This window comes from Polypterus senegalus, chromosome 1, assembly GCF_016835505.1.
Source record: "Polypterus senegalus isolate Bchr_013 chromosome 1, ASM1683550v1, whole genome shotgun sequence".
NCBI classification, from domain to species: Eukaryota; Metazoa; Chordata; class Cladistia; order Polypteriformes; family Polypteridae; genus Polypterus; species Polypterus senegalus.
The window spans coordinates 186,839,848-186,852,042 of record NC_053154.1 but is presented as its reverse complement, the minus strand read 5'-3'; the positions used below and the strand labels follow the sequence as shown (position 1 = coordinate 186,852,042).

The following is a 12,195-nucleotide window of genomic DNA, read 5'->3' as shown; positions in this document are numbered from 1 at the left end:
AAGACTGTTTATCCATTCCCGGAGCAACAGCAGGCTCACAGCTGTGCTGCGGCTCTTCACCAAAGCAAAATAGAAAAAAATCTCGATGGGTGATGCAAGGAACATTGTAAATGCAGGGAACCTAGCCACAACCCAGTCTGACTGCTGTGTCTGTTTACAGATCCCACTCCAATAAATAACCATACTGTTCCGGTTTTAAGCTGAATAAAGCTGGTTTTGCTAAAGTACCGAGACTCAGCCTCATGTTTTGGGGTGTAAGACAGAGACATAGTGCAACCCGATCTTTTAGAATTTACTTCTGTGGCACCTCACCGCACCGCTGTGAGCCTGCTGTTGCCCTGCCCTGGCAACAGACAAACAATCTTACACAGACGCGGCAATCGTGCTTCGGGACGCACTTCAGCGTGACGTTTTTGTTGGGTGGTGGGAGATCCCAAAAGTGTTCAGAAACCTCACAATATGAAGAACAATGATTCGGCTTCTGATTGATAACTGTGCTGCACACAACATGCTTCCACATTTAGATAATGCACGTGTTGAATTCCTCCCAACCAATTGCACAGCAGTGTTTCAGCCACTGGATTTGGGCATCATTCGCACCCTGGAAGTGTATTACTGCAAGAAAATGCTGAGAAAAATTCTTGTGAGCATAACTTGCAGACAGAAGATTAAAATTAACGCAAAAGAAGGTATTGAAATGATTGCAAACGCCTGGATGAAAGTTAAAGAAAGCACTATAGCAACAAATATAGAATCTCATTACAACAAAATATTTTTTAGGTCCCTGGCAGTTCATTGTAACAGAATTTTACTTGTAGTTATTTCCCCCCCTTCACATTTTACCACTCAAATTGACTCACTTGTTTATACAAGGCAAAATCTTATTTAGGCATGGAGAGATGCAGATGGACTACACCTTTTTAACCAACACCCCAGTTCCTTAGATTAATCCACATTTGCTGAAATCAATCTTTTGGCCATGGATACAATGATGATCCAATAGGTCTACTACATTTTAGACTTTCTGCTCAAAATCCAAGTTAATCAGGAAGCAGGACATTAAATAGGCTTTAAAAATGTATACATTTTTTCTCAATCAATGACAAAATTTGTTGTGAATTTCTAAGGGTGTACTAACACAAGGAATGTTTGCTCTTTACCGTGCCCAAGCGTGACTGCCTTTCCTCCCTAGTCCCCAACTGGCCTGCACTCGCACCACGCTTAATGTTCTGGGTCCAGGCACATTTTGTAATCACCGTGTTGAGCGACAGCATGCAGGTTTTTACTTATTTTATGGCTGTTTTGGGGTCATGTAGGGCAGGGTAACACTCTACCCTCTTACAGATTTATTAAGTGTGCAACACAGCATTTTGCTGTTAATTGTGCTGAACATATGAGACGCTTTTTATGAAGACAAAGGATGTTAGGGGAGGAATTTGCAGCTTTTCTTGTCAGCTACAATTCATGTTCATGCGTAAGGCGAGAAAAAAAAAAAAAAACCTGTTTTTAACTCCAAAGGCATCGACTATCAGACATGTTGCATCATTGACGTCATGTCTGTTTTCCATGCTTGGGCACGTCTAGCAATCACACAGTTCATGAATGCTACCCACCTCTTCCATGCAGGCCAGGGCATGGTTTAGGTCTGGCATGGAGCAATTGCACTAGTCAAATGAAATTAGACTTTGCGTGGTTAAATGCGGACAAACATGCTCAGGTATGGAAAAAAAAAAAAAACTGCATGAAAGTTGAGATCCAAGAGTGTTCGAATGCGCAATAGATATTTTTCAGGAAAAAGGGCAGACTTTCATAAAAAATAAAATTTTAGTGAGATTCATTAAGTATATATTAAATACTCTGAAAAAGATAATTGATGAAATATTAATCAGGCCTTTCCTAAAACAACAATCTATACAACCAATTTTACTGCACATATGTATAAAATATACTGTAAACTTAATTGTGTAGCCACACAAAATCTATGTAGGAAACCAATATATAAACCTATAGGGAAGGTTAAAAAGTGTATATGTGCTTAAATTCAACCAGTTCAGATTAAACTTAACTTGTACTTCAATATGATTGATTTTCACATGTATTACAAAAATATTCTGAGTAATACCATGCCGAAATATATCCAGATACCTCAGAACACACTACTTACCTTTCACCAAACTTGATAATGCTCTGGAAAGTTCCAAAAGTAAAGCAGTGCCTACAGCAGACTTTGTAGCACCAGGACCAAACGAATCTCTCTGAGCACCAACTACAACATACCGCTCTGGAAAGAAATACATGAAAAAAAATTGAGAGGGGAGGATATTGCAGTCAGGTTCCAATAGAGTTGTCTGAAGTCTTGTATTCTGAATACAGCTGGACATTAAAGCTAAAAGTCAGACAGACAATTTTTCCCCTCAACACACACCATTTTATACTAGAATATAAAATATATGATGTAGAATACTGGAAAGTATCCAAACATCTAAATGGCCATGTGTCATTTCACATGGATAGGCTACACTGGCTTACGTTCTGTCATAATATTAAAAAGGTTCTTAATATTTTTATGTAATATTTTTAATGTTTTTCACCTTGGGTACTGAACCTATACATTCTTTGCATTTCAGCAGTTTCCCCCTTTAGTCTACTTTTCTGCAAACCTTTAATGCAGACAATAGATTTATCCTAATGATACAATGTTGATACAAATACACAGATTTTGTACAGGGCAGATCTTAAATAAGTTAAAACAGGAAAAGGAAACCATTTCAGTTAATCTACCTGTATTACAAGTTAAAATTATGACAGAACACAATCTTCACTTTGAAATTTGACTTAAGTTCATTATCTCTCAATATCTGAAGGAAATGCTGGCCAGTACTACTTGATCCAGTAGATACATACAGGAATTTCTCCCTCAAGTGACTTTTTTATATAAATCAAGCAACAATGTAAATGCAATATTTGTATAAGGTTAATAATCTTTCAGAGATAGGGTGTATCTGGTTTTAAAAAAAATGTTGAATCATAGAAAGGTTATACACTGTATTTTGTTACGTGTAATTTAACAGCAAGCTCCATAAATTTCATATACAGGACCAAACTCTCTTAAGCATTCATCCTTGAGTAATCTGTTTACCTTTTTTTTTTCCAAACTTAGGATACAGAATAAAACACAGGATCTGAGTAAATTAGGGCATATAATTTGTTCACTTCCTACCTGGATCAACAAGGCCCTTAATGACACCAAACACACTGTAGAGCTTCTTTTCAAGAAAAACATTGTTAACTTCTACTTTGACCTTTAAGCTGTCATCTCCTGTTAACTTGTATGATGTGAAACTTCCTTCCCAGTCAGAGGGTACATGTTCTCCATTCATTTTACTGGAGTAAAGAAAATATTAAAAAAATAAGGCAACATTTTTAGGAAAAACCTGAATGTCCAAGGTCCTTGTGTATTATGTCTAGGACACTAGTAAGAAATTTTAATACTAAATGCCCCAACATATATACCGAATTGTCAAACAATTGTTTCAACAGGTTATAGGCACATCAAGTTACTTTTCCTAACAATTAATATATGTTTATCTAAGCACATATACAAATAAAAACAATCATCCTTAGTTTAAGTAGAGAAAAAGCAATATGTATTAAAACAAACATTAAAAAAACTTACTTGAGAAGTGTTTCAGCAAAATTAGCTGAAATGGACTGTGCTTGAATACCAGGTAATCCAGATGATTTAGCAGGAGGAAACTGGGTGTGGTTAAAAGATGGGAAGCCAGGAGTATAAGGATCACCACAACCAAAGTGAACCTGCAAAGATTATGAACAATTATAAGCACATTGGATGGAATTTAAAATTCTAATCAAATATTACTACTTAAAAGTATTTAATAATTAGAAACCACTATGATTTTAGGAGATCAAACACAGTAATCAAATACAGCTTTGGGATAGTATCTTGGATGCATTTTTTTCCAACTTGCTTATCAAATTTGGTTTTGCAAAGTAATAATTTCTGGACCAGTCACCAATCCAGAAAGGTATCCAAGATAAGTTTCTTTAATAGTTCTAGATGATATATTGCTGCCACCTCTTCCAAGCAGAATGCCATCTATTTATAACGTAAAAATTGCTACCATACTTATATTTTCTTTGCATCCTCTGTAAGCAACATGGCATGTGTAAAGGAATTCTGGGCCCTGACTATCACATGTAATGGCTTCAAGGTAAATACTTTATACTTGTGATGCAACTGTTTTGTTTGCTTCTAGCAGACAAGTTTGTACTTTTGACAACTTCAAGCAGTATGCAAGTACTGTCACACAATAGGATGTCCTATCTGCATAGTTTATTCATGAGAGAATAAATGTCCCCTGCAATGCCTCAACCAGTTTTAAAAACTGCTTTGTACTTTATGCTGCTTGAATAAGCTCAACTGAAGAAATTCTACATTAGGCAAAGACAGCATAGAAAATAACATGACAATGGGTGTATATTTTCACTACTGCATGAAAATTATATGGCTTTTACGTCTTATAAAAACCTTTGCTACACATAAAAACTACACAATTAAAAATATGTAAAATCTAACATTACAGATTTTAAAATAAAGATTAGGTTTCAGTTCAGGCGCAACTGAAATTTTTCCAGCTCTTCCATCTTGAGCTGATGCAGTCACAAATTAGGCACACTTGCATTATAAATTTAATTGGGACATGTATATACCTAGCCATAATATTTTTTCACACTTGAATATGAAATTCTGCACATCAGATCAAAACAAGCAAAAGGTCCACAAATGACAGCATAGGTGATGTAGCAATGTCATGCTGACTTGCCATCCCACTTAGTCTCTTTATTGGTATTGAAATCCAGATGTACCTTAGAACTTGCTTTACGCAGCATGTAGAGCCCGATACCAAATTGTGCAAAGGTTCAGTTTCTAAAACTGGCTTAACAGCTTTGTTTGCTACTGTGTGTTTTTGGTGCTCAGGCTCTGCCCCACTAATGAATATTGATGAATTACCATACACCAACAAAAAAGTGGACGAACGCATTGAAACATTCATTATGCAGCTTGTTATTTCATCCACTAGGTGGCAGCAGAATAATGTACAGTGGAACCAAAGTAAATTTCCCTCCCCTTAGGATTGTACATAAATACAATTAATCCGTTCCGGACCGTACAAGCTTTATGTCAATATATATTTTTTAAAAGATTTTTAAGCACAAAAATAGTTAATTATACCATAGAATGCAGTGTAATCGTAAACTAAATGTAAAAACATTGAATAACACTGAGAAAACATTGAACAGAGAAAACTAACACTGTAGGAGTTCACGCTATATAGCCTTACGAATTGATCGATGTAAACACTTTTTTTTAAATGAGGTTTTAAGCACAGGGAAAAAAAAATTAACATTTGAAAAATCTGTAATTTATACAAAAACTAACCATAAACAACCAAGAAAACTAACCTTGCATGAGTGGAGTTCTGGCATGAAGGAAGCGAGGAGGAACTGGGTGGAGAGGAGATTACAGTTTTGAGGTAAAGTCCCTATGCGCGATGCATGTCTGACCAAGATGTACTTGTACATCGAGAGACTGAACACGTGCTTAAATCACCGGCACGTACGAACCAGAAGGGAAATGAAATAGAGCACAAAGAGTTCACAGCGAATGCACAGGGAGAGACTGAATACGTGTGGAAATGATTGGCGTGTACAGAACGGAAGGGAAACTGGCTTGTTCGTCACCCGAGTGTGTGGTCATGAGCAGATGCAAAAGTTTTGAAAACTTTTGGTCGTAACCCGATTTGTACGTGTTCCGAGACATTCGTGACCCGAGGTTCCACTGTACCAAGAGTTAATAATTACATCTCACCGGAGTTTAACTTGAGCTTTACATATGTACGTACAAATGTAAATATAGTTATGTAGACACAACAAAAACAATTCTATAACATTTATGTATTTATCATAACATTCTAATTTAACCCAATTAAAGATCACTGGAGACTGATACTTATCTTTGCTGCACTGGAATAAACTATTCATAGAAAAGAAATCAGTTCATCATGGGCCCCACAACAATTGCTAGGCCAATCTCCAAATAAATCAACATTTTCCTCCCAAATCACAAATTATCTAGAGAAAAATCCACACACGAACACACACAAACACACACACACAAACAAAAAGGTATGGGATTTGAACCAGAAGACTAAATCACTTCAGCATCAGATATAACCAGCGTTTCCCTTTTTCAATTCAGTTTGATCAATCAATCGATTCAAAAAGTAATTTTATTTATGTGGACTAATTCAGGCAGTAAATGTTTCACACCAAGTGTTGACGTGACAAGGTATCATGTGACAAGGTATGGAAGCATGGATTTGAATATGTACCAGCACAACAATCAACACCTACATGCCCAAAGAAGTCATCTCCTTTACTAAGATTTGGATAGTCTTTTCGATCCCTGTATATCAAAACAGCAACAGCGTTTGCACTTTCTGCAAAAGCAACCTAAAAAAAAAAAAATATATATATATGTATTAAAAACAGATAAATAACATTTTTTAGAGGATTAAAAATATTACTCTACACAAATTTGCTAATGAAGATAAAGAAGATTTAACCTTTGCAGATGTGTTACTGCTTACTGTAGAAGATTACCAGTTACATAACACGTTTATATGCATTGAACAATAGACTTGAAGGTGAACATGCATCTTAAATGGGATGTCCATTACTTACTCTACAAGGGTATGACAATTGCACACCAATGCTCCAAATACATACATATGGAACATGCTTTTTAAGATGTTACACTGTGAAATTCTCATCAGTGTATATATTTTTCTGGTGGGGAAAAATGATTAGGAAAATATACCATATATACAGTATAAATTTATAAATGGACACAGCTTTAGTGTAACGCAGTCAGCAAAAAAATCAATTTACAACAGTGCTAATAAACAGGGACGGTCCAATCGATCAGCCAATTTTCAATAAAAGAGACTGATTGGTAAATGGGCTGATCACAAAAATATAAACAATAATTTAGTTGCAGTGCCCCTTTATTTAAGCTATTATGATATTTGTGCAAGTGTGTTTTTTGTTTTTTTTTCCAAAAAAAACAATAAACTTCCTGCAATATAAAAACAAAGACCAACAAGTCTTCTAGCGATCCGGGGGAGATAATGTCCTGTGCACGCTCTCTGCCCTATCCTTCCACTATGAAGGTGTTTGCCACTGTAGTGTAAACTACTGTGTTCTATAGTTTAATTACAAAAATAGATTTTAATATAGAACATAATGTTTCTATGTATTTGGCTACGCTGGAGGCCAGTGCATAAAGTTTAAATGGGGGGGTGTGTATGGGGGGTGGGAGAGAGAGAGAGAAAGAAAGAAAGAAAGAGAACACAATAAATCTGAATCAGTATTGGCTGATCAATTCTGTGATCAGTGTCAGCCTTAGAAAAACTCGATTGGAACATTCCTACTAATAACTTAATTTACTTTGCACATGCTTTACATTTAAACCATCTAAAATAACAATACCACTCACTTTTTCTGCAAGACTAATTTTGCCATCTCTGACTAAAACAACTGTTCCATTGACTGCAATATTTCTTTCCTTCAGCTCATTAAAATCATCCTTTCTTCCATAATTTGCATAAACCAATTTGCCCTATAAAAGAAAATAAATTGTTCTATAAACAAAAACAGATAAATGGTTAATAAGAACATCTCATTTTCTTTTCAAGCTTGGAAGACATAAAAACTCCTTGCAAACTGAATTTAAAATATATAGAAAAACAAATTTCATCCCCAAAAACTACTATATATTGATATGCAATACATAAAGCCAGTCAGATGCAAGTCAACATACAAAGTTAAAAATCTCCCACTTCACACACACACACTTATTTAGGACCACTAGAAACATCTAATAGTGACATAAGAAAACAAAATCTTTAGGTTTTACCGTGACACTCCCAGAAGCACTATAAGCCAAGTATCGGGCTGTAATGTGAGATTCTGCTGGTACACCATTTTCCAGAATAGTCACTTTATTGTCACTGTTCATATAAGAAAATAAGGCAAAAAATACAACAAAAAGGTATTTAATTGAATGTCACACTTTTTCAAAATATTGGATTAGAAATCTCAAAGGTCATCAACACTAACCTTCCACTTTGCTGAAGAGTCACATACTGTTCATTGTTCCAAATGTCCAACCCATAGTTCTTGAATTCCCCAGTAATATACCTTGCTACCTGATCATCACGGTCAGATCCAGCCTCATGGCCATCAACTGCTATCTTCCTTTAAGAGAATGAAGGAATTTCACATTCACAAGAAATCCCGATTTAACTAAAGCTGTAAATGTGACAAATTTTGCATCAATATTCAATAAAAAGACAAAAACTTACTGAATACGATCACGATAATTGGAACTTGGCAGTTTAGTAGTAAACTGATCTTTCAGTTCAGCCAAACTCAACACTTGTGGAACGTCATTATTAATTGCTTCAGGAATATCTTCTGAATCTGACTGAGTAGTTTGACAAGATGGCACAGTAGTTCCATAAGAACAAATATTGTTTGTAATATCAACCTTGCCTCGAAATGCTAAGTAGCCAATCAAAAATCCTGTAAAAATAAAAAAATGTTGTTAAAAAAATTAAATAAAATAAAAGACGCAACTTTTTCAAGAATGAAGTTTCTCAAGATAAACATCTTCTGATACAATGATACAGTGTATGTTGGGTCTGCTAATATGCAGTAAAAAACACTAAAACAAAAAATAAACTGAGTATTATCTGAAATGCTTAGGACCAGAAAAAAAAAAAATAAAAAAACACAAAAACAACCACACCTGTCCTTATTATAAGCTTTTGCATCTTTCATCCTACCACCTCGACCCACTCTTTAAAAAAGTTTCTGTATATGACAGTATTTTCAGACCTTCAGTTGAAGGACACATACTCACTATCAAACAATATACTTCAATTATATCAAGTGAATTGTCTTGTATATTACTCATGTAAAATAAAAACCATTTTAGTGGACCTCTAATATCAAGCATCAAAACGTTGTAGCATGAAATGTATGATTTTATTTCCCTAACGTGACATAGCATGACTTGAGATGCACACATTGCAATGACAATGTTGAAACAATGTACCATGAATCCATAGCTATTACCTCCTTTTATAAAATTGTGATATTCAGTAGAAAAATGTTTGTAAATAGCCTTAATTAAAATAAAACACAGGTGTGACATGTGGCACCACAGATTAACATTTTGACATGGGATTTTTTAAATTGACCCTAGTGTTTCATAATACAAAAATCTGAGCAGTTTTGGTGCACTCCCTTAGCACCCAACTTAACATGGCGATCTATCCATTACTCTGCAAGTAACAGTACGATTGTTATACACAACAATGCTGCTGCAGAATAAAAAGAAAAGGAGAAATCTGCCATATAAAATCTGTGGCAAATTTTTATTCATAAAAGGCCAAACCACACTGATAAAAATATTTCCCCACAATTGCACAATTGGCTCAAGCAAGAGTGTGTGGACCATCTACGTATAAGCACGTTAACACTTTCCTTGCCTTTTCCTTACCTATGAGAAAAGTGCACATACAAAGTTTTGCAAGCAACTGATGAAAAAAGGTTCAAAAGACAATTCATCCATTCAAAGCTATTCAATTCAGACACTGATAGCTCATTAACATAAAACTTTTTACTAATGTAAGCAACAAACCAATCTGGGTTTAGCCTGTATGAAATTTTAACAAAATGGTTCAACAGAAAACACGATATTAGTTGTATTGCTAGTTTTATACATCATGCATGGGTACATGTGTACAGTAAATGTAGGCCCCAGAATTCAGGCCATATTTAATTATGTACTTTTAATATGAAACCCTCAGATAAATTAAAGGCATCTGCCCAATCAGCACTGTTAGCAACTATGCTATCATGACACCATTTCATCAGAGTTGCACTGCCTGTCCTGAATAATAAATGTCATGAGGAAACAGCAAATGTACCTATAGCCAAATACTTTGCCACCACAACATACATTTGGTCAAGCTACATCATGGAACCAGTCTTATAACCGATTACAATGTCTTCAATTTGAAATTATTGTCAAAGTGTCTATAAACCGTGCTTCTCCTTAAAACCACACAGGGAAAAACAGCCCATGGACTTAGGGAAGCAATGGCTACATGAGGCTTAAGAGAGTATAAGCTTGGTGGCCAAAGTTAATGGATGTACAAGGCAAGGACAAGGACAAATTTGTTGGTACCCCTCCAAAGAAAATTGCCACCCACAATTGTCTCAAATAACTTGAAACTGACAAAGCAATTTGCATCAATCACCGTTTATTCCATATTTAAACAAAAAAAAAAAAATAAATAAAAATAAAATAAAATTTTGACTTAATAAAATAAGCAAGGACAAAATGAGACCATTGTGTGTGTTATATATATATATATATATATATATATATATATATATATATAACACACACATACACACACACACAACTGCACCCCCTCTCGGAGAATCAGACATCAGTGTCAGAGGCAAAGCCTCTTTACTTTGCGCCACAGCGTCTGGTTAGTTTATTTGACAGCACGTACATCGTGGTAATTACATTCATGGCTGTCTGAATCTGCAAGTCACCAAACATCCGCCACGGTGCCCTCTTTCAGTTGCAAGAAGCAGCAAGTGTGTAAGCCTGATGAGCCCAGAATTATGGCGAAACACATGTTGCATACTCTTTGCATTATTTGACAGTAAACTATTCAACCATTCTATGATCTTCTTTGGATACTTCCAAAGTTAATGAGTAATCTTGATCTCAATATTAAACAATGCAGTGATGTACCCTGCAGCAGGTTGGCTCCCTATAAGGCTAGTTCTTGTCATGCACTCCATTAGTATTGGGATTGTCCCAGATCCCATTTAAAAAAACACACCTTAACTCCCACCCACTCTCCACATCAACAGGTTTAAGACACATTAGGATAACATTTTTGGACTGAAAGTGGCACAATAAGATCTCAGGGTTAAGATATAACACAAAGTAAAATTGTAAAAGAACTCACCAATGAGAAAAACAAGCAAAGTCCCTATGATCATAAAACAAGTGCTCCTTGGATTATTTCTCTGTTTAATGCGGGTGGTTGTAGTGTCTCCAAAGGAGTTTCCCACTTCTTCTTCCATCTCGGAATTTCCTAGTTTCATTTCTACTTGGCTATGGTCTCCATCCATCTGCTGGGCCAGGCTAAAACGAGTGTATGTACGTGGCTCACCGCGAAACTAGCAAGTAAAACAAAAAAAAAAAAACAAACATCAAACCAAACTTTAAAATAAGGAGCCAAAGACTTTCAAAAAAAGCATTTTTTGTTATTATTCCAGAAGAGTTATTTTACCTTCTTACACTATTAAAACTTATCCAGAAGTTAAATGCAGAGGATGACAGAGGGTAGTAACACAAATAAGAACTGTCACACACGTGCATTTAGGAGACAGCTAAAGGGCCTGGGGAACTGTAATACTACACCAGACAAGGGGGTGGCAGAGTGTGCCGACTGTCTCACTCAGTTTCTTGCAGACCATTCCCGGGAAATCTCATCAGGCTCCGGTGCCTCCGACGACATCACTTTCAGCTCCAGCACCTCCGACGACATCACTTCCTTTCCCAGCCCTTAAAACCACCATCTTAACTCCAAATAATCAGTTCTGTTTTGGACTCAGTCTTGTGAACATCCCTTTTCAAAATATTTCAAAAACTTCGCAGCCGGCAAATATATGGGTGGCTGACCCAAACCTTTAATGTCTGGAGACTCACTTATTACAGTGGCATAGTCGGCAGGATGGTGGTTCCCAAAAAAAAAAAAGGGGGATGAATTTCCTGGTGGGAAGTTAGTTTGGGGGTCAGGAGTAACTTGGTGCAGACTCCGCTTCCTAAATACGAAACCGGGCTAGTATTTTCTCAAGAAAGGAAGATTATGGATGAGATTTACAGACGTGTGCTGGTTCCTATGGAGGAAACTAAGGGGGCTCATTATGTTCTCTCGGAGGAGAGAGCCGAGACACCCATTGGGGTTAAGATCCCAGATAAATATGGGCTTTCCCCAGGCCAGCAGGCAAGGA

The 12,195-nt window shown here is 36.1% G+C and overlaps 1 protein-coding gene across 1 annotated transcript in view; it reads right to left on the bottom strand.

The window, feature by feature from the left end:
* LOC120536086 (transferrin receptor protein 1-like) overlaps positions 1 to 12,195 on the bottom strand; it is a 39,718-nt gene that overhangs the window by 13,588 nt on the left and 13,935 nt on the right. Inside the window, exons 3-11 of the mRNA XM_039764458.1 lie at positions 11,145 to 11,358; positions 8,448 to 8,667; positions 8,203 to 8,340; positions 8,000 to 8,093; positions 7,580 to 7,702; positions 6,436 to 6,534; positions 3,677 to 3,816; positions 3,221 to 3,384; positions 2,165 to 2,281 (exon numbers count right to left, since the gene is read on the bottom strand). Coding sequence (XP_039620392.1) covers positions 2,165 to 2,281; positions 3,221 to 3,384; positions 3,677 to 3,816; positions 6,436 to 6,534; positions 7,580 to 7,702; positions 8,000 to 8,093; positions 8,203 to 8,340; positions 8,448 to 8,667; positions 11,145 to 11,358 — 1,309 coding nt within the window. The remainder of the gene's footprint in view (positions 1 to 2,164; positions 2,282 to 3,220; positions 3,385 to 3,676; positions 3,817 to 6,435; positions 6,535 to 7,579; positions 7,703 to 7,999; positions 8,094 to 8,202; positions 8,341 to 8,447; positions 8,668 to 11,144; positions 11,359 to 12,195) is intronic.